We start from the raw sequence: 27,942 nt of genomic DNA, 5'->3' as shown, positions 1-27,942 counted from the left end.
GCAGAATCAGTTACCCTGGATGTGAAGGTGGCCAAATAATCAGGTGACCACTGCCATGGTCCTTATAGAAGGTCATGGGCGGAAATAGCTGAATTCTTTCAGTGTTCAACAAACCTTTATTGTACTCCTCATACATACTTACCTGCATCTCTGCAATACATCCTAATTCTTGGACATGTTCTGGTAGATTAAGCAGTTAACAGGTGAAACATTTTCCCCTAGGTCAAACAGCATAAATGAGAGTCAAGATGTAAACTCAGGATGCCTGGCTTTTAGTAGGTCAATTCATTCAATTGTGATGCTACTGAGTTTTTTGATGGATGATTCCATTATATTTTATATAATGTTTACATGTTTTGCAGTTAAACTACTAAAATGCTTAACTAATCTGAACTCATAGTAATTCATAATAAGAATGGCACAAGCATTATCATTCACTTATAGCCTGTAGAATTTGGAATAGGTTTGGTTCAATAATAAAGATCAAAGCAAACCAGAAAAGGAATAGAAAATTCATTTCTCCTTAGTTCTGAGACCTTCTGAATTCAATCTTTATTAGGAATGACAGTTTGCAAATGTGTGGACTCACTACTAACAAATTAAAATCACTTTAAAAAACCCACTTATTTTGGATTTGATTACTCAGGAATACAACATTAAAAGTGCCTTCATCCTGACTATGGTGTATTGAATTACCCTGATGTAGCTTCTGTGATCTAATTTTTAAATTTTATATATATATATATATATATATATATATATATATATATATTTATTTATTTCAGTATTGGCTAGACTGAAAAACTTAAATGAACTGCATGTAGGTAATCTATGATGCTGGTCAGAGATGGAGTACTTACTCCTGTGTTATGTTGCAAAACTCAAGAAATTAGATATGAACATGAATGACTGTCCTCTAATAGTATTTATATGCTGGGGCTAAGTTTGTTTTCCTCTATTTAAAAATAAAATTCCAAGGAAGACTTGACTTAAAAGTATTTGTATAATTACCTGTTTAATTTTGCAGCAGACATTTCAGAAGCTTACATTTCTCTTCAAATCCAAGAGTTAGTGACATCATTCATTCATCTAGCAGATGTTTATGTTAGTTGTTACTCTGTGTCAGGCTCTGAGTAGGTATTAGTTCAAGACACAGAGTCCCTGCCCCTCACAGAGCCGCCTCCACTGAGATAAATCCACCATCACAATTAAACTGGGTAATGTGATAGAAAGGAGCTGGGAGGGGTACATGCAACAGGGTGGTGGGGAAGGCTGGTTCTGAGGATTTAAATTGAGACCTGAAGAGGGGCTGGCTACTAGAAAATTCATAGAAAAAGCATTCAAGTGGTGTTCAAGGCTCCAAGGTGAGAATTACTTTTTTTTTTTTTTTGGTAATGTGTAGTTTTCACAATTTGTAGTTTTCTGAAAGCACTACAGAAAGAAATGAGAATTCAGAGAGAGAAAGCAACAGCCATTAGAAATGTTGGAACGTTAGAGTGGAAACATTTGGAAATTTGGAGTTTTCTTAAAGCCTGCTCTTTTAATGATGAAGAAATGGAGGCCCGGTGACATTGCCATGTTTTGGTTACATACTAGTTAAATTGTAACCTGGGTCTCCCATCTTCCTGTCTATAGCTTTTTTCTATTAAACAAAATTACCTTTATTGTGCTTGACAACTCTAGATGTATTGAAAGTATTGGTTTTTACAGTTGAGAGTTTAAACCTTTATCTACAAATAGTTGGCAAACACTTATTTAGGCTTTCTTTGTGATCAATGGCAATTGCCAAAGCCATATCAATCATTGGGATTTGCATCCCTTATTAAGAAAATCACAGAGTATTTTAACCTTTCAGTCATCTATTGACTTCAGTTTCTAGCTTAGAAATCATTAAGTCTTTTGTGATGCATTTAAAGGGAATTCCTAAGTTTAATTTCCATGCAGTCCACTTCAGTTTGGAACCAGATATGGTCCATCTTGATTAAAAAAGGAGAGGTTTTTTTATTGCTTCCCATCATTTCCAATTATAGATCTGTTGGCTTGCTAGACATCTCAGTCATACTTTATGCACTTTTCTTTCTGATAAATGGCAAACGAATTTTCAGGCCAACAATTTATATAAATTGCAGGTATAATTTATACTTAGCTACCTTTCTACTTCTAATATGTTTATTACTTTGTGGAGAAATGAATTGGGGCTAATATTGTTTACATCTCTCTTTGATTTTTTGGTTAGCTTTTTAATCCATAAACGGAATCTGTAATGAGCTTAGCTCTGTATCCTAATAAAACCCCTCTGTTTGGTGATGATTATATAAGGCAATTAACATTGCCCCAAGAGTTAGAGTCAGTGGGAGTGGTAATTCGACAGATCAGAGAGTACAGGATGTGTTCCAGACACTTAAAAAATTGTAATTTAAGAACCTTATATTACTTTTGGAGGAGCTAAATGTTTGCCTGTTCTCTGCATTTTATTATAAAGAACCAAAAATAAAATATTCTCCTGTATGCAGATGAAATGCTTTTTTTCAGTTTTATTGAGGTATAATTGACAAATAAAATAAAAAGGTATTTAAAATGTAGAATATGATGATTTGAAATATGTATACATTGTGAAAGGATTCCCCCTCCCCACATCGAGTTAATTAACATATCTATCACCTCACATATTTCTCTCCATTTTTGGTGAGACCATGTAAGTTTTACTCTCTTCGCAAATTTCAACTATATAATACAGTGTTATCAACTTTAGTCACCATGTTATATACTAGACGCTTAGAACTTACTCATCTTGTAGCTGAAGTTTTATGCCCTTTTACCAACTTCTCTCTCATCCTGCTCCCCCCAACCCCATTCCCAGGCAACAATTTTTCTACTCTGTTTCTATGAGTTTATTTTTTTTTTTTTAAAAATTCCACATATAAGTGATACTACGCAGTATTTGTCTTCCTCTGTCTTATCTCACTTAGCACAATAGCCTCAAGATTCATCCATGTTGTTGCACATGACAGGATTTCCTTCTTTTTTTAAGGCTCAATAATATTTCTCTCTCCCTTCCTCCCTCTCTCCCTCTCTCCATCTCTATCTGTATTTATATCTATATCTACACATAGATTTTGCTTTCTGAGAACACTGTTTATTTTAGTGTCCATGTTATAGAATTTCATGGGAGGAAATTCTCCTTTGTCTCTGTACCAGAAAGAACTGTTTCTAAACATCTTTTGTGATTTTATCTTATGAACACTGTGGTTTCTTTCTTTCTTTACATTGCTAGAATGATAGAGTCCATTTTATACCTTGTCTTAAACAAGTATACTAGGCCTCAAATCAAAGTTTTTTTTTAGTGCTAACTGTACTCTTTTATTTTTATATTTCCTTTAAAATATGATTCCACATTCTTTTTTCCTTTTTAGTCTGCTGTATGTCCTTTGTAAGCTTCCTGAAGTCTTTTCTGAAACAAAGTTGAGAAATAAATAGAATTTAAAAGAATTTTATTCCATGCATTGAAACTATCATCACAAAATAAGCAAATCTCCTTTGCTTTGGCAAGAAGTTTATTAAAAGGACTTATTTTGGGTTCCAGTTTTAGACGAAGGGGTTGTGAAACACTACAGAATCAGAAGACTGGATGAAGGGGGCTTTTCCCTCACCCAGAGAAGAACCTTTTCAACACTGAATGAATTTGTGAGTCACTACACCAAGACAAGCGATGGCCTGTGTGTCCAGCTGCAAAAACCATGCTTAAAGGTGAAATGCTTTCAAGCTGTGTTCCTTTATTTTTGAAGTTAATTTTTTTCCTTCAGGTGTTGGAGTTATTTGTCATGTGATATGTCAGCTCAGGAAAAAAAGGTCATTGAATACCCAAGTCATGGATAGGCAAACTGTGGCCCCTGAGCCTATACGGCCCCACACTTATTTTTATAAATAAGCTTTATTGGAGCATAGACATTCTCATTCATTTACAGATTGTCGTTGCTTTTTTGCTATAATAGCAGAGTTTAATAGTTGAAACAGAGACTATATGGCTCACAAAGCCTAAAATATTTACCGTCTTATTCTTTTCAGAAGTTTGCCAAATCCCGACCTCAAGCAACCACTGAACACAGAAAATATTCATTCTTTGCACTAAGAAACTAATCTGGTATCTTGTTATTGCAGCATTTAATGATATGACTGGAGGGGGAAAATGTTCTGGAATACGATTCTTACTTAGATGATCTTTATTCAAGATTATTAACATGAAATGACCAGGTTCATTATCTGGTTGTCTGCATATAGATATCATTTAACTGTTCTAACAGTTTGATTGTTTGGCCTGGCTGTTTAGTGGGAGGAGGTATCATTTATAGAATTAATCTACATCTGTCATTAAATTCTGTTGTTTGCATGTTTTACCTAAATGTGTTTAAAGTTAAGTAGTGGTCATACACCTCAGTGGGGCAAGCCCTCAGCTCTGCATCAGAGTTCAGGTCTCATGTACTGTCAGTGGTATAGCCAACCCTGTGGTTTATACCTGGATGACCGGTGAAAGCTTCCTTGTGATGCCTGATTAGAATTCTACAGACAAGTAGAAGCTGAAGAATTCTGTCCCGTATGCAGGGAATTTATGAGTTAAATCCTGAGACGTGAATAGGCAATTTTGGTATAAGTATGTACATCTTAGATGGTACAGGAATGACCTCACAAGAGTATCTAAGCTTATGCTAAGAAATAGTTCACCTGATACAAAGATATGACTTAAAAATTCTTAGTTTAACCAATATTGTTGAATTCTGGTAGGGAAAAGGGTTTACAAAGCATAGGTGACCTTCTGTGCACTCAAGATGCTGATGACTTAGTGGAGGAGATAAGATAAATTTCTAAAGGCAGATAGCAAACTAGACTAGGCACTCTAGGAGAGCAGAGACCTTGCCTATTTTGTTTACAGAATGGAACCTAGTTGGTGCTTGAAAAATATTTATTTATTAAATAAATGAGTAAATGAAATGAGTGAACAAATGAGTAAATGAATTTGAAAAAAGATGAAATTAATTATGGGAAATTTTGTGATATGTATGGTAAATGCTACAGGCCAAAGAGTTGGGGAGATAATTGTGGATGAGATGGAACTTCAGTTTAGCCTTGAAACTTGATTTATGTAGGCAAGGAGGCAAAGAGAACTCCCACCACATAGGTGAGAGGGAGGTATTTGGGTGTCATGTGGGACAGATGGACAGCAAGGTTCCCAACTTAGCAGGATTTGGGAGATCAGCTGCAAGAGGCAAAGATACAGATTCTACTACAATTGCTTTCCATTTAAAAGTAGTTAGAATAAAATTTGCAATATTTTGTTTTCAAAAATGATGTCTCTTTTTAGAAGTACTTAGACTGTTATTTTCAACGAAAAAATTGTTGAATATAACTTTTTTCTTAACAGTATTCTAATTATTCTGTGAAGCAGATACAAGTTCCAGCTCCCTTTGATTTGTCATATAAAACCGTGGACCAGTGGGAGATCGACCGCAGCTCCATACAACTTCTGAAGAGATTAGGATCTGGTCAGTTCGGCGAAGTGTGGGAGGGCCTATGGAACAATACCACTCTGGTGGCAGTAAAAACATTAAAACCAGGTACGAGAACAAGAATGGCAAAGGTTAAATGTCATATGTTGATACTTATAAGCTCAACTTGCCACTGTAAATGTCCAAGAGGTCATGGGACAGCCAGTGTGGGCACCAAGCAAGTGTTATAATCACTTTCTGTAGTGACCACAATGATCTAGCCCAGCACCTGAGATTTTCAGAATTACTGCAGGTACGATTATGATTTTGAATCCTAATCTTATTAACAACTGAGACTAAACTTTATTGTCCAATCTGATCATTTTTTTTTCCAAAAAAGAAGCAGCTAGCTATCCATCCTAACACTGCTCTCTAAGGAAGGCCTTTTGGAGGTCAAAAGAGAATAAAAAATCAGATTTCTTATATTTCTTATACTTCTTATATTTCTTATTTTATATATTAAAAAATAGCGCCATGATAGTTTTCTCTCCAAGAGAAATAATTATTATTGATTTACAGTGTAATAGCAGCAAACAGCTTTGGTGATTGCTTAAATGTCTTCACTTCGCTGGGGCCATTAATCAATCTTCTCAGCTATTTATTGCTTAGCAGACTACCACGCAATAAAGATGAGCCTGAAATCAACTCCCACAGTAGCTCTGACAGGCAAAAATTAATATTTAATGTTGCATTACTAGCTGAGTTGAGATTGGGTCTCTTTTGCTGTGCATCTGGTCAGCTGTAACCAGCGTAGCCAAGGAGTGCTCTGAGCAGGCTTCCCCTGCAGAGGCTCCTGACGTACCATGGTTTCAGCTCTAGCGATGGTGTGATTTGGCAATGATTTAAGTGTCCTGCATTCCATGAATCTGACGGCCACCCAAAGCATCAACATAGAAACATAATGTAGAGAAATCGTCTGAATGGAGATCATAATTGTTGCTATCACTGGAAACTTCATCAATCAGATTATTTGGGGGGGGGGGAATGATCCTACTATATCCGTAACTAACCATAGGCCAAACTAATTATAATAACAAAAAACGATCCTTTATTATGGTTTGGATGCCTCTTTTATTCTTAGCTCCATTTTGCCACAATGATTCAAGACTTTCATCCTATTTGATTATGTGGAGCAGAACAGTGGTAGAGATGGAAGTGAGGGAGCTCAGCAAAAATTGATGGAGAACAGAATAGGCCATTTCCCCCTATTCTCTCTCTGTAAGTCCTTGCCTCTTCCCCTCAGCCTGTGAAGAAATGCTTACTGTTGATCTGTCTGGTTTTCCTAAGAATATGCCTATTATTAATAATAATACAAATATAGTCAACACTCATTGAACACATATGTACCAGACAATGCTATTATCCTGACAATGATTTTATGTCAGTAGGATTATCAACCATGTTTTAGTGATGAAGAAACTGAAGTTCAGAGACATTTGGTAACTTGTTCAAGATGACACAGTGAGCTAGGATTTGATGGAGCCTGGGTAGTGAACTTCTAGACTCTCAAAAGGCATACCAAAGGATAGATTGCCTAAATACTTCATGTGAAATGATCTGCAGGTCACATGTAACTCTTTCTAACTGCGTATTAATAAACAGTCAGAGAGTTAGGTTGGAATGTCGAAGCTTATCCATGCCTGGGGTTCAAATATTAGCTGTGAAGTCTTCTATATGAGAGAATGAGGAACGAAAAAGACTCTTTAAGCATCAGTGAAAATGGTATTTGCACTATCCATAGTGAATACTGAGATGTGAAATGACAGTATGCCTTCAGTTACAACAATGGCTCTGAAACATCATATCCTAAAGAAATAAAAGATTTTTAAATGACTAATGAAAGGTAACTCCAGGTATTCTTCTTTCTCTTAGGTTTTATTTGATGTTAACTGTTGATACTTGTCATTTTGCATGGTGAGTCAGAGTTGAGCCATTTAAGTGCAATTTAATTGTAGATGAGTCTTCAAAATAGGCTCCAATATCTCCCTTATCATTTGGTCATGCTATTAAAACCAACTGTGGAGATATTAATACAGGAGAAAATGTTGAATATCAGCTTCAAGAGGAGGAAAAGAACACTAAGTTTTGGGAGTGGCCCTTGAATGTTTTCTACTTGGACTGTACTAAGGATATATGTCCTTGCAGAATTAAAGACATAAATATGGCAGAATATCATTGCCTTTTAGGAAAGTTATCCAGCTCTTCCCACAGTGGGTACCAAGGACAGGGCAACTATTAGTCTTCTCTGCATCCTGGACAGAAAAACTTGCTACAGTAAAATTAAACATTCAGTGTCTTCCAGTGTTCATGTTAATAGAATGTCTTCTCTTTGTATTCCTAAGATGCCTGCCTTGTTTTATCAATTAGACCGTCAGTGTTTCCTTTTTCCTTCATTTTTCACATGGACCTGAATCAACCTCTCTTCACCTACAGGTCATAATACATAAGCTGCACAGCCCTGATGCACCAACACATCAGTTATTAGGTTGCCCTGGTTGAACTGATTCTCCTCCTTGATAAATCTGAAGATTTGTGACACTGATGCTCTTACTTTACTGAGAGGCAGGAAGCAATCTTGGTGATTCCCACCAGGCTGCTGTGAGGATAGGAATGCCTCAGTAACATAAAGTGATTTCCCCTCTTCTTGTTTCAGGTTCAATGGATCCAAATGACTTCCTGAGGGAGGCACAGATAATGAAGAACCTAAGACATCCAAAGCTTATTCAGCTTTATGCTGTTTGCACTTTAGAAGATCCTATTTATATTATTACAGAGATGATGAGACATGGAAGTCTGCAAGAATATCTCCAAAGTAAGCTAAGGACTTAATAAAAGGAAAAAAGAGGAATTTAGTTTAGCTAGTCCTATAAATGTCAATTTAGCAAGGCTTCTATAAGGATATCTACTATGGTATATCTGTGACAATGAATGTCTTACCATTGAATTGCTCAACTACTCTTTAATAGGATATATACTGTGTACTCAAAGGGAGGAAAAATATTTATGTAGTGGAGGAACAAATTGTTCACCATAGATGTATCAGAGTACTTAAATGTCATGTGGAAAATTGAAGAATAGATATTTTTCACGATGCTTTGTTTCCTACAATAACTAATTGAACATTATCAGTCATGGACCAGTATTTTCTATGGCTTGGAATTAGGGGACATGGAATGCTTTTGGGGGAAGGGAGGGAAAGGTACCCTCATTTTTCTCTTTGCCAGTTTTGGACAACATTGTGCTTGCTGGAATTTAAAATACTTCCAACGACTAGGCAACATTAGAATATTCAGACTAAAAAGCAGAAATATACTATTACTTCATTTTTACATCTGCTTCATGTAGTCTGAGAAGACTTAAGGGCACTGTAGAATTTTGATGTTTATTACAAATTAATAATTTAATAAGCAACAATATTATAAGCATTAAAATGAGATGTTCAAAGAAGTGGAGATCAAGTACTGAGAGAATAATTCATGCTTTAAAAAGAGGCATCTTCTATACTTTCTTGGAATGTCAGAGTGGGACTGATAGAATGTATAGAGGTAAAGGGAGGTGAGGATAATGGAACAAAGATATCGGAAAGATAGGAGTATTCTCTCATTTCAGGGTGACTTGTGAAGCTGGTGATATTAAATTGCAAGACTAGATAGGAACAAAGAACATAAGACTTGCTAAGTTCTGTTAAAAACAAAAATATACCTAGCTTCCTTGTATAAAGATATCAAATTTAACAGTATTAGATTGTGTTACCCACCAGAGAGAGACTAACCTCAGCCATTGACTCCTTTTGCCTTATTCCCAGGGACAAAAGTACAGGAGCCATTTCAGGTCATCTCTAACGGAAATGCTTTGTCAAATTATAAACATTCGCACTGTTAAATCTCACAGTCAATTCTCAATCCTCAGATCTATCAGCAGTATTCAACTCAATGGACACTGTCTCCTTCTGGTAACACTACCTTCTGGAAACACTACCTTCATTTGGCTTCTGGTACACTTCATCCAATGTCCTTTTCTCTTCCTTTCTTGCCAGTTCTTCTCAATCTATGTGATTTCTCTCATCTCCCACACCTCTCAATATCTTGGAATTTTCCAAGACTCTTTTGCCACATCACCAGATTCCTTGCTAATCTCAACCAGTCTTATTGGTTAATAACACTTATGTATTACCAATTGCCTAAATTATATCCCTCCATTACTTCAGAATCATATATCCAACTGCCTTCTTAACTTCTCCACGTGAACACTGTATCAGTCTGGATAATATGGGTATGATGCAGTAACAAACCCCTCCAAATCTCAGAGTCTTAACACACGTGTTTATTCTTGCTCATGCTACATGTGAGATATAGATTGGCTGGTGGCTCAGGTCTTTTGATCACCTTGGCAGCAGCAGGGGATATGACTATTCTCATTCTGGCTCTTAAAGCTTCTGACCAGGAGTGACAGAGGTAATTTCTGTGCCCTTTTCATTTGGTTAAATCAAGTCAAAGGGAGTAGGGGAGTACAGCCCTCTAAAGTGCTTAAAAGCAGGAAAAAACAAAAGTTTGCAAACAGCCCTCATTTCTACTACATATGTCTATTAGACATCTCAAAATAATTTGTCCAAAAACCGATCTCTGATATTATCCTCAGTAATCTGCACCTCTTGTGGTCTTTCCTTCTCTGACAATGTCAACACACAGGCCTAACATCTTGGAGTCACCTCTACTTCTCCCATCCTATATCTGACCAACCAACAAATCCCACTGGCTTGCTTTTCAAATATATCCAGGATTTTACCACTTCTCAACACTCCTACTCCAGTCCGAGTCATCATCAGCTCTCTCCTGGATTCTGCAGTAACCTTCTAATTTGTCTCCCTCTTTTGGTTCTTGACCCCTTCAGTCTCTTCTCAACACAGTAGCTGGAGAGATCCTGTTAAAATGTAAATCAGGTCACGTCCCTCCTCAGTCCCAAACCTTCAGTGACTCCTTGGTTCTCTCTGTGTAACCCATAAAATCCTGCCTGACCCAGCTCTCCAATACCTTTCCGACCCAGTCTCCCGCAGCTTTGCCCTGGTTCACTCTGTGACCTGCACTGCCCTTCTTTGCTTCTCTTTGTATCTTCCACCTGTGCTCTGCTGCAGGCCCTGCGCACTTGCCTTTCCTCTACCTGAAAATTTTTCCCGTTACTTATCCGCACAACTCATTTTCTCACTTCCTGAATAAAGTCTTTACTCAGGTATTCCCATGACAGCGAGTCCTTCCCGGGTCAACCTCTAAATTCTAAAATTTAATCTCCCTTTGCTGACTCTTTGTATTCCTCTTTCCTGCTTTTTGTTTTCTCTTCCTAGCTGTTAGTCGTCATATAATGCATGACATATTTATGTAGCTTATTTTTAGTGTCTTCTAAAATACAACTTGGAGAGGACAGAGATTTTTCTTTGTTTTAGTGCTAGAATGGTGTCAGGCACACAGAACGTGTGCACTAATTGTGTGTTGACTAAGTGAATGAATAAATTAATGTATAGATTAAGTCAGGGCTATCCTGAACCTAATACGGCTGGGACTTGTTTTGTTGCGCTTGGTATCAGCTTGCAAAGATACGCTTAGTATATTGCAAATTCCTTTGACATTGAGGATTTCTGTGGTTTGTTGATGTGTTTTACTCAGGGTTGAGCTCGAACTCTGTCATCTTCTGGGTTGAACTATCAGGGTCAGGTTTACAGAGGCCTTCATTTGCCCGGATACTTAGCAGCCAGGGGGAGTAATGAAGGCATGCTCATTACAGACAATCCCTTCCCAGTCAAGAGGATTTGATTTCAACAAAGTAATCTTAAAATGTATCTGCCACTCTTCAACATCCCATAATGGTAAATATTATTAAGCTGAAATGCTCTTGAGTAATGGAACGTAACTGAAAATATGTCCTTGCTGCAGATATAAATTGTCACAGGTCTATGAACGTTTATATCAGTTTTGACATCTGGCTGCTGTATTAGAAGTGTGCTCTGAGGTTGTATGCAGTTCCTAGGCCACTGTACTTTTCAGGGCAGAAAATATGTTACTACTCAGTTTCCTTCACTATTGTGCCTGTCAATGAAAACCTTTTTATAGCCACTGTAATAGGATTAGATGTTGTATTTGATAGCTGAACTAACACACATTTTTCTATAGAACCATCTTCGTAGTCCCTAAGCTTGGCTGAATATTTTTTGGTAATACATTTCTCCAAAATGGAAAAGGCTTGTCAAAAAACTTTAGCACTAAGGGTAATCGATGCCTGGTATTTCTTACTGAAGTTTAAAGAGGATAAATATCTGCCTTGTTTACTTTAGCTGGGCTTGTTTTCTTTCCAATAAATACTTATAGAGCATCTAGTATGTGTCAGTATAGTTTCTTTGTTTTACAAATCAGGTCCTAGCATGTTGTTCATCATTCTCACAGACAGTTCAGTTAAGTGGATTGAAGCAGACAGGAATGTTTTCACTGAGATACCCTTTAACTGAACACAACTCCATAACTATGTGCTGTCAGCATGAATGGAAGTCTCTTCATAGCCCCTGACTTTGGGTGCTCAGGGGTGTAAGGTGGATTTTAGGGAAGCAGTACAGAATAAATTTATGATGCATGAGATTTCAGCCTCCAACATATCCTGGATTTGAATCTCTACTCTATCAATTATTACCTGTTCCTCTGAGTGGTAGGAACACCTATCAAACAGGGCAAAATACTTCCTATAGTTGTTCTGAGTATTAAATGAGGTGATTTACTGGAAAATCAACCATATGGGATAGTGGTAGGAGAGGAGCATATATATTTTAATTTTTTTTTTCCTCTAAAAACCACTATATAGCACTTACTGTGTGCCAGGAATTTTTCTAAGTCCTATACAAGTATTATTTTAGTTCATTCTTCTAACAACCTCGTGAACTAAGTATTATTATTATCATCCCCATTTTGCAGTTGAAGAAGCTGAGGTATGGAGAGATTAAGTAACTTATTCAAGGTGGTTGAACAAGAATTCAAACCCAGGAAATCTGGCTCCATAGTCCATGCTTTTAACCGTATACATAGCACTGATATTATTCTCCTAATATCTACCTATTATTTATTGCTGCAAGACAAATTACCCCCAAACTTAGTGGCTTAAAGCAGCCACCATTTATTATCTCACAGTTTCTGTGGTCAGGAATCCAGGTGTAGCTGAGCCAGGTCTTCTGGGTCAGGGTTTCTCATAAGGCTGCAGTCACGGTGTCAGCCGGGGTTCCAATCATCTTTATCCATTCATTTGTTGACGGACACTTAGGTTGCTTCCATATCATGGTTATTATAAATAATGCTGCTATGAACTTTGAAGTGCATATATCTTTTGAATTAGTGTTTTTATTTTCTTCAGGTAAATACTCAGGAGTAGAATTGGTGGATCATGTGGCAGTTTTATTTTTAATTTTTTGAGGAATCTTTATACTGTTTTTCATAGTGGCTGCACTAATTTAAATTCCCACCAACAAAGCACTAGGGTTCCCTTTTATGCACATCCTCGCCAACACTGGTTATTTCTTGTCTTTTTTGTTTTTGTTTTTGTTTTTAGCTGCATTGGGTCTTTGTGGCTGTGTGCGGGCTTTCTCTAGTTGCGGCGAGTGGGGGCTATTCTTTGTTGTGATGCGTGGGCTTCTCATTGCAGTGGCTTCTCTTGTTGAGGAGCATGGGCTCCAGGTGCCAGGCTTCAGGAGTTATGGCTCGCAGTCTCAGTGGTTGTGGCTCATGGGCTCTGGAGCACAGGCTCAGTAGTTGTGGTGCACGGGCTTAGTTGCTCCGCGGCATGTGGGATCTTCCCGGACCAGGGCTCAAACCCGTGTCTCCTGCATTGACAGGCGGATTCTCAACCACTGCACCACCAGGGAAGCCCCTGTTTCTTGTCTTTTTGACGATAGCCATTCTTACAGGTGTGAGGTAATATCTCATGGTTTTGATTTGCATTTCTCTGATGATTAGTGATTAGAGCATCTTTTCACGTACGTGCCTGTTGGCCATCTGTATGTCCTCTTTGGAAAAATGCCTATTCACGTCCTCTGCCTATTTTTTGATCAGATTGTTTATCTGTTTTTGATGTTGAGTTGTATGAGTTCTTTATGTATTTTGGATATTAACCCCTTATTGGATATATCATTTGCAAATATCTTCTCCCATTCAGTAGACGGTCTTTCCATTTTATTGATGATTTCCTTCATTGTGCAAAAGCCTTTTAGTTTGATTTGGTCCCATTTGTATATTTTTGCTTTTGTTGCCCTTGCCTGAGGAGACAGATCCAAAAAAGTACTGCTAAGACCAGTGTCAAAGAGATTACTGGCTATGTTTTCTTCTAGGAGTTTTGTGGTTTCAGGTCTTACATTTAAGCCTCTAACCCATTTTGAATTTATTTCTGTATATGATAAAATGGTCTGGTTTCATTCTTTTACATGTAGTTGTCCAGTTTTCCCAATGCTACTTATTGAAGAGACTTTCTTTTCCCCGTTATATATTCTTTGTTGTAGATAATTGACCATGTGAGCGTGAGTTTATTTATGGGCTCTTTATTCTGTTCCACTGAGCTATGTGTCTGTTTTTGTGCCAGTACCATACTGCTTTGATCGCTATAGCTTTGTCTGAAGTCAGAGAGTGTGATACCTCCAGTTTTATTGTTCTTTCTCAAGATTGCTTTGGCTATTCAGGGTCCTTTGTGGTTCCATACACATTTTAGGATTATTTGTTCTAGCTCTGTCGGTATTTTGTGAGTATTTTGATAGGGATTGCATTGAATGTGTATATTGCTTTGGGTAGTTAAAATGGACATTTTAACAATATTAGTTCTTCCAATCCATGAACACATAACATCTTTCCATTCATTTGTATTCATCTGTATCATCTTCAATTTTTTTCATCAATGTCTTATAGTTTTCAGAGTTAAATTTATTTCTAGGTATTATATTCTTTTTACTTGCTTGTATATGGGATTGTTTCATTGTTTTCCCTTTCTGATAGTTCATTATTAGTGTATAGAAATACAACAGATTTCTTTATATTAATTTTGTATCCTAAAATTTTACTGAATTCATTTATTAGTTCTAATAATAAATGAATTATATTTATTATTGGAATTTTCTGTATATGGTATCATGTCATCTGCCAATAGTAGAAGTTTGACTTCTTCTCTTCCAGTCTGAATGCCTTTTATTTCTTTCTCTTGTTGATTGCTGTGGCTAGGACTTACAATACTATGTTAAATAGAAGTGGTGAGAGTGGGCACCCTTGCCTTATTCTGGATCTTAGAGGAAAAGCTTTCAGCTTTTCACTATTGAGTATGATGTTACCTGCAAGTTTGTCATAAATGGCCTTTATTACTCAGAGCCTATTTAAATGTGCTGCTTGCATTAAAACACACACACACACACACACACACACACACACACACAAACTGTGCTTAGGTCTTTCCCATTTGAAAACTTTCCTTGACTCCATTTATTTCATTTTTTTAATTGGAAAAGATGACATACATGTAGAAAGGACACGCACGATTTACGTCCTTTCTACATATATATTTATCATGTAATTATAAAGTGAGCAAGTAAACAACTGTGTAGCCACTATGCAAATCAAGAATGAGAACATAGCCAGAAGCCCAGAAACTCCTCTACTACCTTATCAATGACAATCCCTCACTATCAGGAACTTCATGATAATTGCTTTCCCTTCCTTGACTTACATTTTTCTCTGCTAGCTTCTTCTTGTCTTCCCTTCTTGACTAGGTTTTTGGAAATTGACATCTCCTCTTGCTATCTCCACATCCTCAGCTCCCCTTCAGCCCTTAACCCCTTATACTCCATCTCCAGAGAGACTTTCTTCCTGCAACCAATGTTTCCAGTGACTTCTTAATTATTATATTTTAGAAATGCTTTTTAGTTCTTATCTTGCTGGACTTATTTGAAAATGATGGTGATTTTCTATTCTCAAACTTTTGACAGTTATGATGTTCTTTTCTGGTTCTTCTCTCATTCTTTAGGCTGATTCCTCTCAGTTTTCTTGCAGGTTTATTTTTATATGCCCACTGTAAATGTTGGCATTTCTCATGATTCTATCACTTTCTAGCAATCTCACCCACTTTTAATGTTTAACCCTTGCTCCTAAACAATGACTGTTAAATCCATATTTCTAGCTGCGTGCTTCCCTCTGAGCTTCAGAACCATATGCTTGTCTTCTTTTAGACATTTTCTCTTGGGTAATCCATATGCATCTCTAGCTTAACAAATCTTAATCTGTTTAATTCTGATCAGGCAGCAGCAATGATAGATAATAAGAACAGGTAGGCTTTACTAAGTTCTTCCTAGGTGCCAAGCACTGTTTTAAGTGCTTTACATGTATGTATTAACTCATTTTAATTCTCATTTTAACAAATAATACCACAAGGTTATGATAATTATTGCTGTATATATGGAGAAACTGAGACACAGGAGTGTTAAGCAACTCACCCAAAGTCGGGAAGAAGCGTAAGGCAGAGCCCTGATTCAAATTCTGGCACTCTAGCTTCAAACCAATCTTCCTCACTCCTGTACTATAGTTGCTCAAGTCAGGAATTGTGTCTGGGACTCTTGACCATAAATTCAATGCATTTTTGGTAATATTTGGCTTATTCAGATAGGGATAATGATAATTTGGATGTATATGAGACCTTTTCAGTTCTCCAGAAATTTGAAGACATCTACTAACAGTATGGCAACTAAACATTTATCCAGGGATGGCTGACCCCATTTCACAAAGTCACCACAAAAAAACACTAATCTCTCTAGTAATGATCAAACTGACTCTACTACATAAATTTCCTATACTTAGTTATATAGAATCAGCAGGAGGAGAAACTATGTCTACGAAAGGTATATCATGCCTATACCTTCCTATCTCTCTTCATAGAGAGATGAACAACCTATTCTAAGAATAACAGGCTAAGAAAGGAAAATTTAATGCATGCATCAAGCTTAATGGAGTACAAGTGTAATATACACAGTTTATAACTATATATATAGAGCCTTCATTATTTTGTGAGCTAGTTTTTAAGAACAATATGGTGGAAGAATGAGAACTTTTCACTGGTTCAGCCATGCAAATTAGTATTATTTTTAGGATTAAAGACTAAAACAACTGTGAAATGTTTCAAAGAAATCCAGAGGCAACCAAGTAACAATTTCCATGAAGAGATGAGTCAGTGATGTGTGGTATTAAAAATGGCAATACCTGGACTCTTTTGGATATTTATAGCTGTGTTTGGATCATGTGGTACTGTTGCTCCTTTCTCCCAATAATGCTCATTTAGGGAAGGGAGGGCCTCAGCTTTGAAATGTGTTTGAGCTCTGAAAATTGTTGCCTCATTAACCCTTCACAGGAAATGGAATGGTTTGTACTTGTTATACTTATTTTCTCTCAGTGCTATGACACTTTATCCCACCAATAGCTCATTCATCAAAATTCTTAGAATTTGCTTCAATAGTTCAAATGTTCTCCAAAGTGAATCTCTTATTTTCTCTTTTTACCTAGATGACGCTGGATCAGAAATCCATCTGACGCAGCAGGTAGACATGGCAGCCCAGGTTGCTTCTGGAATGGCCTATCTGGAGTCCCAGAACTACATCCATAGAGATCTGGCTGCCAGAAATGTCCTTGTTGGTGAACATAGTATCTACAAAGTGGCAGATTTTGGACTTGCAAGAGTTTTTAAGGTAGATTTGGCTTTGTTTTAATTAATTAGTAATGAGTCAAAAGGCTAGACCAGTATACTAATAGATTTACTGTTATTTTTCTACATATTTCTCCAAGTTCTATTGGTCCATAGACCATTTCAGGATCCCAGGGTTCTACAGACAAACTACTTCCTATTTCTATTTCTTCACCAAAGAGAAAGAAACAGAAAAAACGATGATCAACCAGATGGGAAAGTATGTAATTAAGTTTACAGTTTAATAAATGATCAGTTTTACAGTACCAGTAGCCTCTGTTTGTCTGCCTCTATTTCCCTTAGAAAAGGCAGCACACTTTGTACAGAGTTACCCTATCCATTGTTGCTCACTTTATGCCAGACTAATATGCATGCTGCCAGGCATGCTGCCAAAATTCTTCAGCAAACATTGGCTTTTAAAATCCTGCCACCTCCGCTCCCATTTTATGACATTAGGCCCGAAGACACTAATATAGGAGATATAATATTAGGTGTTTTTTTCTGAATTTAATTTTTTATTTCTACGTTGTATCGTAAAAATATGAGTGTGGAGCATGAAACACAAGTAAATGATTCTCTTTTGATCTTTATGAATTTATTATCTTTTCTCTTTGTAAATTAATTAGATCCCCAGTGAGTTGATATATTAATTTAGATCATCTGGATCCTACTTTTCAGTATTAGAAAATGGTTACATGGTAATTATCAACGTCAGTGGCTCTTCAATACCAGCAGTAAATCAGAAAACAGGCTTTGCTTTCACTTTCTATACTTGCTAAAGACCAGGTCATCACAGATGAATTTCCCATATGTATTCCCATATGTAGCTCCTTCCAGTACTACTTTTAGCACATAGTACGCTCTCAAATAATATTTCATTAATGAATTCCCACAGATTATTCAGTCTTGTGTGTCAGATTTGGAATTTGCTACTGTAATTATCATTTGAACTAAACTCATTTTGAATCTTGTCCCTCTAAATTTTAATGCAAAGCAAGTTACAGATGAATGAGGGTGACCAAAAAAAACCTCCACTTTAACTTAGCTTGATTCCTTAATGCATTAACAGGTAGATAATGAAGACATCTATGAATCTAAACACGAAATAAAGGTGCCGGTGAAGTGGACTGCGCCTGAAGCCATTCGTACTAATAAATTCAGCATTAAGTCTGATGTGTGGTCATTTGGAGTCCTTCTTTATGAAATCATTACTTATGGCAAAGTGCCTTATAGTGGTGAGTAATTAATTCTGAAGTGGGCCTTTCTGCTGCAGGTCACTTACTTAGGTGTGACTTTAACTGCTTTGCCCAGACTTAGAGGGCAGAGTTATGAGGCTGACCACACCATGTGCCTGTGGGAGCATAACAGATAAAATTTGATGATGATGATTTGCGTTAATGAGGTGGTTTATTGCCTCCTTCTCCTTTGCTCTTGAATTGCAGTCTTATAGACATTACTTGCTGCAGGATTTAGTTTAGTCTCTGCAGCCTGGGAAGAGGATGGTAGACTTCTTAGTTTCCCCGGGGAAGTCAATTTGCTTTGTCCTCTAGAGTGTCAGTATTTATGTATTTAAGACTCTGATTTCCAACTTGCTTTTTGTTGGTTCCATTTTATATTTTTTAGGTATGACAGGTGCTCAGGTAATCCAGATGCTGGGTCAAAACTATAGACTCCCTCAACCATCTAACTGTCCATTGCAATTCTACAACATCATGTTGGAGTGCTGGAATGCAGAGCCTAAGGACCGGCCAACATTTGAGACACTGCATTGGAAATTTGAGGATTATTTTGAAACAGACTCTTCAGATACAAATAACTTTGCATGATGAACACTGAAGAACATCAAATAATGAAGTAGCAATAGAGTTCAATAATCAGTTCAGAAATACAATCATATTAACCAACTGTAAAAATGAATTCATCTTGACATATTCAAGTGATAAGGTAAATTTGGCCATATAATACAAAAAAGATTATATGCGCATTTTATCAACTGGGCAATACTGTAGGACAGTCTAAGATGAAATATCATCTCCCCACTGCCTGGCAAAATCAAATGCACTAAACAAAGTTATTTTTCTTCTTGAAAGAGACACATTTCTATTTATTGTTTGAAATGCCGTTCAAGAGGATCAACAGATGATAGCGAATTTTTACACAGTGACTGTTGTAGCATTTTCCTGTTTACTGATTAAGGTGGTTATTCATTATTCCTCGGATTGCTGAATCCCATCAGGCTGTTATTATGAAGGAATTTGATTACTTTGCTGCACAGCAGGACCTGTGCTTTGAGATTATTTTTTTTTCTCTTTTAAAATATCCTGTAACTACAATGATGGCAAAGGCATTTTAAATGACTTGATTGTACTTGGAGTAATTGCACATATTTTTTTCCTATGCATAAAAAAATGAAGCAGCTGTGGAGAAAAAGAATTAAAATCTCTCTCATTTTGTAGAAGGAAATGATGGAATTTTTCTCTACGTCGGTATGTGTCATCTGAGATTCATCCACATTAGTTTTAATCTCTTAATGCTAAGAATCAGCTTGCAAAGCTGATGAGTTATTATCTTGGAAATATGCAAGAAACATCTAATAGCCTGCCAGATCTGAGAAGTAAGTATCAAAATAGTTTAGGAAAATGAGAGGAGAGCAGTAGGATTGCTAAGACCTGGGATTTCTGAATAATTTTAAAAATGTACCTTTGGTATATAGGCTACAAAACAGGCCAAACTCTGTTTCAGATCTAGAGAGTAGGAATAAGGAATATTAAGGTTTCATAACGTTGGTTATGAAACTGTATTTTTTGTCTGATAGGACAAGAGGGTTTTTACTCATCTTAAATTTTCATTAACCTTTGTAAGAATGTTATTTCTTCTTAAGCAATGGGTGTATCAAGTTCTGTACCTCATTAGATGATTAGGGAGAGCTCTCAAAGGGGGTTTCAAAATCAAATATATATTCAAAGATCTTCTAATGTAAAGCAATATGAATGAAAAAATTCATAAGAAAATTTTGAATATATTGAGAATATTTTGAGTATCTTCTTTCATCTTTCTTTAAAGGGGAGGAAGAGCATTTCTAAGCAGTTACAGAAACCCCAACACAAAGTAGATTAAGCACTAAGTAAATCTGTATACTCTGTAACTGGAAGACAGAAGTTGTTAAAAAGGAGACAACAGGCCCCAAATGGAGTCACTTGTGCTAAGCCCCATATCAGCAAACCAAGACTTAATACTTAAACTAATTGCAGTTTCAGCATTTCCCAGAAATGTAATCTTTAACCAGTCAACCTGGAATTACCTGGCCAGCATGATAGACCCCTTCCATCCCACTTAGGAGGGCAGGAGGGTGACCTTGTCAGAAACAATGCATTCTTTGCTAATGACGTTCTTTTCCCACCCCCTTTCTGCTTTTAAAAGCCCTTGCTTTTCTACAGCATGGCCAGCTCCTTTCTGTTCGTTAAATGGGATGCTGCCCAATTCATGAATCACTGAATAAAGCCAATTTGATCTTTAAATTTACTCAGTTGAAATTTTGTTATTTAACAAGATAGGGAGGACTCCACGCACAATACCATTAACAATTCAATGATGTTAACAAGGACCCAAGTCCTTTCCCAACCTTCCCTCTGCCATCAGCATTGTCCTCATTCCTGTGGTCACAGATGGCTCTCAGAACCAACTGGAGTTCCCAGTTGGAGCAAATGGGAAGCCAGCAGGAGAAAATGGGAAGCCTCTCTCTGCATTTTCAGCTTACATAAAAATCATTCTTTTTCTGTTCAGGCAAACTGGTGTCATTTGCCTAACCCTAGACCAATGATAGACTGTTATGTGCTGACTGAGAATAAATTCTGCCACACTGAAGCTGGGAATATGGTTACCTTTTCTGGAGACAGGTTGGGAGATTGGCTTATCTGAATAAAATTCAAGAAGATTGGATCCTGGGTAGGTGTCCATTAAGGAGAAAGTCCCCTGAGATGAAGTATCTATACTATACATATAAAATAGGTGTATGTATGTGTATATACACTTAAACTTTTTTGAAACTAAAATGGGTCATATGGAGCTAACAGTTATAGAGCCCCTTGATTCCTTTATGAACAGGAAATATTTGTAAGGGAAGGTCAACACTAATCTTTCTAATTAGTTGACTATGTATAGGACAAATTCAATTATTTATTTAAAGTCATAGAATCTAAGGCAAAGAGCAAATTATAAATAACCAGTTATTAAAAATTAAAAGAAAATAGCTCATTTTCTTTGAGTTTATTTCTTGGAGTTCAATCTTGCTTGAACATATAGAGAAATGAATTAAAATATTCCCATTTCATTGTGAAAATTCAACTACTATATAATTTACTTTTTTTGTAGCAGCTAATAACAATACATTTTTTAGTGAGATCTGATTTTGAAATGTAAAAAGAAGGTTATCCTTTCTTGTTTTTGTACTACCTGAAACCCGTTTGACTTACCACATTTGATTCTTGGAGACATTTATGTTCAAGTTGCTGTCAAAGCAATCTATTATTCTTGTTTTTACCTGATGGATCACAGAGAAAAATAATGGATTCAGTTACGAGAAGCAGGAATAGAATTTTTTTTTAACTGACATAAATTTCTTTCCCTGTATAGAATAAAAGGATCAGGAAAAGGTAAGTTGAATTTTCCTACAACGAGCCAGCTCTTGTTAAATTTACGTCCCCTAAATTGTAGCAAAGCACTTTCTATGTAATGTTTTATTTATGTAATTCAGTTATTTGGAGGTGGTGGTGAGGGATGTGAGTACATCATTTCCTGTGGTATTTCAAATCTCTTTTGACAAAAACCTAAGAATTTTTACAATAGAAAAAACTCAAAATTCCATTAAGGCTCTTTTAAGAAGGTTATGAAGGAAATAGCTTTACATTGTCTAAGGTCAAAAGAGACACAGAGTACAGCTTCTAGTAGTTTTGAAAACTGAATATTGTGTCATCAAAAACAAAGATAAAGTCTCAGTGACCAGCAATCTGCAAAATGGGCTGTGGCAATGGGTCGTCTTAAAGGACACCGAAGAACAAGACATTGGGAAATATCAGGCTGGGCACATTCACTCACACATTTTGCTCACAGTGTGTGTCTGCATGGTGACTGCATGGATGACTGAACTATAGGGGGCCCAAACTCTTTCCATTCTCTGATGGCCCGGTGGGAACCATTGCCCCTGGAAGGATGCCGACTGTCACCCAGCTGGTGTTTCCTGGAGGAAGCAGGGCTCAGCTGGTAATCCAAGGCTTTGCCAAGCATCTGCCTATCTGAAATACTGTTTTTCATGGTGTACTTGAGCATATGGTTTCTGGTCCAAATGGCCTGGTTGGTAGTGTGTTTTGTGCTGACTTTTCAGGCCTCTGCAAAGATATATTATGTGAATTACAATGGTGATACTTTGGATACTTATTCAGATTGTGTGAAAGGCCACTTTAAGAAAAGTAAATGAGGCTTTTATACATGGGTATTTGAATTGCCAGTGGGTTCATCCGGAAATGTTCAGTTCTTGTATTTCCTGGCATCATTACAGAGAAGTTTTGATCTATAATCTTCAACATGATCCCAAAATTCCATGGAGTAGGCTAAAAAAAAATAATAATAAAGCTGGAAAGTTTGATGGAGAATACTTACAAATCTTTTAAATCCATGACCCTTGAAATATTTTAATTTTCACAGTGTCATCTTTTCACTGCCTACATTGCCCCATTAAATTCCTTCAGATTTTCCTTTTTTATATTAAGGAACTGATAGTAAAACTCTTAAATTATTTATTATATTTAGAAATGAACTGGAGAATGAAAATAGTGTACAACCCTGAATCTCAGAGCCTTTAACAAGTTTAGCTTCAATCTGTACTCAGATGACACTATCTACATAGGAGTTATAAGATTAAGTTATAAGGAAAGAGACACCCAATTATTTCCATTTATATTTCTTGCTTGGGTAGTTAATCTATTAGTCATCTAATGCAACTGACTGCAATGTAACATCTTTTTCATCCTTGTAGAAAATAATCAGCTCTTCCAGAAAAGGGTAGCAAATCTCGAACATGCCTTAAGTATCTAGTTAAGTGTATTGCTGTACAGGAGATTCAAATCATATACTATAATAACCATGGACTTGTATGTTAGGGAAAAATGGTTAAAAGCAACTAAAATTGCTTGGTTTGGAAGAAGCTAAATATTGTTTAGTAGTGATTTCTTGAAATTTTAGAATAGAGGCTTTAATCGTACTATTTGTGAAGGATAAAATTGCTTGATATTAGCCAAATTATGTTTAATTTTTATGGCCTACACAATTTCAGGATAAAAGATATGATAGCTTTTAATCATTTTTTTGAAAGCTACATTTAATTATAGATTCAGAAAGTGGCAAACAAAGCAGATTAGCCAGATTAATATATTTTAAAGTTACCTCAGTGAGATTTTTGTCTCTAAAAAATGTGTATTTCTATATTGTACTCTTTATTAATATTTATTAGGTTCAATTACATGTGAATGCATCACACGTGCTTAATTTATATGTGTAACAAAAAGGATAAAAAGACCTCTTTTAATTGTACCACTTGTTATACTGGTATTACTTACTTTGGTTCCAAGGCAAGTATTTAATTTTTAAGGAATTTTTATTTCTGTGTTCTTTAAAATACTAAGGTAAAGCCTTTTCTTGAAAATATATTTTACCTTAAGTGTTCTCTTTTCATTCATACTGGGTTTGTTTATTATGCTAGTTATTTCAAACTGTTTATTTTTTTTTATTATAATTTTTTTTTGCGGTACACGGGCCTCTCACTGTTGTGGCCTCTCCCGTTGCAGAGCACAGGCTCCGGACGTGCAGGCTCAGTGGCCATGGCTCACGGGCCCAGCCGCTCCGCGGCATGTGGGATCTTCCCGGACCGGGGCACGAACCCGCGCCCCCTGCATCGGCAGGCGGACTCTCAACCACTGCGCCACCAGGGAAGCCCCAAACTGGTTATTTTTAACTTGACTTTTAAAAGTTGACTTTATTGTTTCAGAGGTCAAGTTAGTTGTGAATCCACTACATAAATTTAATGTATTTCATAGCAAGTAAGATGTTTCCTCAGTTGACTATATTAAAAGAATTTACATTTGTATGATGGGGAAAGTCTGTGAATCCTAGGAATATGGTCTTGCTTATGTCACATATTCACTAAAGTTTGGCTGCTTTACATCACCTTTCTCAGAAACCCAAGCAAATGGAGAAACTACCAGCTCTTAAGTTGTTGGTTGCTCTGGCAGGGGGAATGAGAGTGCTGGTGGGTCTCATGTTGGCAAATAAATCCTTGGGCTTGCAACTCATTGGCCACAATCACAGGGCTTCACCCAGACACAAGGAGTGCAGGATGTGCAATCCTACCATGTACCCAGATATAGGGCACCAGAGATTCTTAGTAAATAGCACTAACACTATCATACTGCGTTAAAACGTCAAGTAAGTTTTAAGAGATATTGTGTGGTGGAGAGTCGTGTATACTCATTTATCCATTTCTTTTCCTTGATTATTTTATTAATTTGTTCAGCAAACATATATTGATTACCTATAAGTAGCAGACATTGGGCTAGATGCTTAGATAAAATTGTGAACACGAGAGAAATAGACACTGCTTTCCTAACTTTCCAATCTATCAAGAGAGGCAGATTGGGGTATGTGAATCTCAACTCATAAACCTATAAGCACAATTTTACTTTCTCATTTTCTTCCTAAGAATTAACTTATTGCCTGCAAGCTGCTACCCAGTATCCATTCTCTCCTTGCTCCTTAATAGCAGAACCTGTTTTCTTGGATCCCAGCTAAAAGATCACATTTCTTAGCCTCTTTTGCAGCTAGGGGAGCCTAGGAGATGTAAGAGAAAGTTGTTTGGCAAGACTTCTAGGAGTGTGTGAAGTGAGGGGGAAAGGCACAAATTAGGGCTAGCCAGGCAGGGCCTGCCCCAATCCTGGGGGGCTGTGTAGTCCTGGTTTGTAATCTTAATCTCCCTGGACAGACATTGACAGCCTTTAAATTGGTAGCATAATCGAATTTGAACTTTAAAAATATTATTTTCATAATGTATGGAGAATGGATATGGGGAGACAAGCTAGGAAGACTGATCGGGGAAGCGATGATAGTGGGTCAGGTGAGTGGATGGCAGGAGGTAGAGAAAACAATGAACACACGTGAGACACTGGAGGTAGAACCAGCAGCACTTGATAACTGTTTGGTTTTGTGGATGAGGAATAGTTAGGTATCAAGAATGACCTCACATGTCCTCTATGGAAAACTAGATATAACATAAAAGAAAAGAAGCAGGTAAGGGAGACGATGATCATTGGAGCTAATTAGCTGATTAGCTGCCGTGACATCCAACTTGAGATGTTAAGGAGTTGAGTATTTGTACCTGGAGCCTAGAAGTGAAGTACGAAGCCAACTGTAAATTTGGGAGGAGTTGGCATAGAAAATCACGTAAGGGAAGGGGAGCACTGAAGGAGAGAATGGAGAATGAGGAACAAGAAGGGTTCAGCATTAGTCCCTGAGGAGATGGGACACTTAAATTTAGGTGGAGAAGAAGAAGCCAGAGAGGTGGGTGAAATATCAGGAGTGTTTTCACAGAAGCTAAGAATTAAGGAACAGACAATTGTATTGCATGTTAATGAGAGGTCAAGGACCTTGGAAAGTGAAGGTTTTCCATTAGCTTTTAGCAACTTGGTCCTGAGGAAGTGCATTTTCACTGGAGAAATGGGATCAAAAGTGGGACTGTAGTAGGCTGAGGCAGAAGCGAGAGATGAGTGGGGACGACGCCTATGGCCCTGGCAGTCTTTCCCCATGTGTGGTCGTGAATGTAAGAGAGGCAGCAGCTCACCGTGAGTATGGGATTTGGGAGGCCGGTGTGTGTGTTGCTAAGAATCAGGGAGATGACACCTTGTTTGCATGCCGTTAGGATGGTTGTTGGAATTTACTTTAGCGGGAGTAGAGTACATAGTGTGGGAACATTTTCCAATTCAAATAAATCTGAAAGAACAACTGCTGTCTTGCTCACTGAATTTGTATGAATTTTATAATATGAATATTTCGTTGTTAAACGAAATATCTTTGCCTTAGGGGAACTAAGGCCTGGAACCTACAAAAACATGTTTTGAACGAATACGTCTCTCTTCCAGGACCATTTATTTTAATGAAAATTTCATGGTGAAGTTTTCTTACCCGTTTCTTCAAGATTGATCTAGTTTCCTAATATTCTGTGAGTAGATAGGTGGCTTTTCTTTGGAAATGTTTTATCTGGATTAGAGAAACAGGGGAAAAAAATCAAGTAATTCCAACTAAAGTATCTATTCATTTTCCTTCAATATGGATGTCAGGTCTAATTGTTCAAAATGAAACAATATTGCTTATTGCAGATGAATTATGAAATCCATTTAAGAGCATGTTAAAATAGTATCAAAGAGGTGATAAGAAAGCTGGAGTTTTAATATTTCAGGGAGAAGACATATGAACCACCCCAAAGAATATAATTATAAGAAAAAATAAAAGGGAAAAAGAAAGGCAAATAAAGCAAAGAAAGGCAAAGCTATTTTAAGAAAACGTATCATCAAAGTCTTAGGAGAAATTGTTCTTCCTTTATTTGGTTAATCAGCTTATGAATAGTGCAGAAATGTTCTTATTTGGCTTTAAGATATCCTTAGTTCAAACCCTGAGTTTTAGGACCTGAGTCAGACAGAAGTGATTTTGTAGTAAAATCTTTCCTGGGCATTATCAGCATTAATCTATTTTCATAGAACTGAAGAATGTTAGAGTTGGTAGAAACCTCGGAGATCATTTGTCAGTCTCTCAGGAGTTCTCCATCTTTTGGAATAAAAACTCAGAAGCAAAAATAATAGAAAGAGGTATTTAGTCATTTGAGAGAGATTTTCGTTCAAATAAAACTGCTTCATAGACTCCTTAAATCCTTGCAGAATTATTTGCAAATCTTCAGGAAAAGACTTGGCATAAATAAAATTGTTTCAAGTTAATTGTTTCTTCCCTGTATTTTGGAGAAACTTATGGCACTTAATTTAGAGAACAGCAAAGATAAACTTCAAGAGTTGATTTTGTGGCTGCACATTAAAAATATTTTAAAGCATGCAAGTTGTGCTATGTTGTGCAAATGGGAATGGGTGCCAATCTTAAGTAACAGCCAAAAGTCAAAGCAGCAGGATAAATTAATTCCATAAGTTCTCAAGCTGACCAGCAGGTGGGGGCCCAGATTGCTGCCAAAGAGCTTTTGATTGGAAGAAAAAAAGAAAAGGGACCTTAAAATAATCTAAAAGTCTCATATAATATTCAGTCCATGTGAAAAAAATTACTGGAAGTAAGCTCACTTGATCGTAGGTAACTATGCTCAGACCTGCAATGAAGGCATTGATTACAGATTACAACACAATGCTCCCAGTTTTGGAGAAATGCAATATTACATAGTTCATGTCTCACCAAACTCTAATTATCAAAGTAACTGAGTGCTCCTCACCAAAGTAGAGTTACTGGTACATAGCCCTCATGAATGTTTCTTTTTCTATATATAGGTTCTAATATTTCAGCTCTCATTTTTATATGTATTTTTATGATGCATTCAATATCTTCCCACATGCCCAATTATATTTCAAAAGCACTGAAA

The 27,942-nt window shown here is 36.8% G+C and overlaps 1 protein-coding gene across 4 annotated transcripts in view; it reads left to right on the top strand.

The window, feature by feature from the left end:
* FRK (fyn related Src family tyrosine kinase) overlaps positions 1 to 21,132 on the top strand; it is a 117,969-nt gene extending 96,837 nt beyond the window's left edge. The window contains exons 3-8 of one of the 4 annotated variants that reach the window (XM_059083035.2): positions 3,584 to 3,747; positions 5,441 to 5,609; positions 8,194 to 8,352; positions 17,093 to 17,274; positions 18,340 to 18,505; positions 18,894 to 21,132. In XM_059083035.2, the coding sequence (XP_058939018.1) occupies positions 3,584 to 3,747; positions 5,441 to 5,609; positions 8,194 to 8,352; positions 17,093 to 17,274; positions 18,340 to 18,505; positions 18,894 to 19,096 (1,043 nt within the window). In that variant the 3' untranslated portion in view covers positions 19,097 to 21,132. Of the gene's footprint in view, positions 1 to 3,583; positions 3,748 to 5,437; positions 5,610 to 8,193; positions 8,353 to 17,092; positions 17,275 to 18,339; positions 18,506 to 18,893 lie in introns of all 4 variants that reach the window. The other 3 variants (XM_067011697.1, XM_067011698.1, XM_067011699.1) reach the window with 3 other exon arrangements.
* Positions 21,133 to 27,942: the final 6,810 nt, after the last annotated feature.

The sequence above is a fragment of the Kogia breviceps genome, chromosome 13 (assembly GCF_026419965.1).
Source record: "Kogia breviceps isolate mKogBre1 chromosome 13, mKogBre1 haplotype 1, whole genome shotgun sequence".
In the NCBI taxonomy this organism is placed as follows: Eukaryota; Metazoa; Chordata; class Mammalia; order Artiodactyla; family Physeteridae; genus Kogia; species Kogia breviceps.
This window is presented reverse-complemented; position numbering and strand designations above follow the sequence as displayed.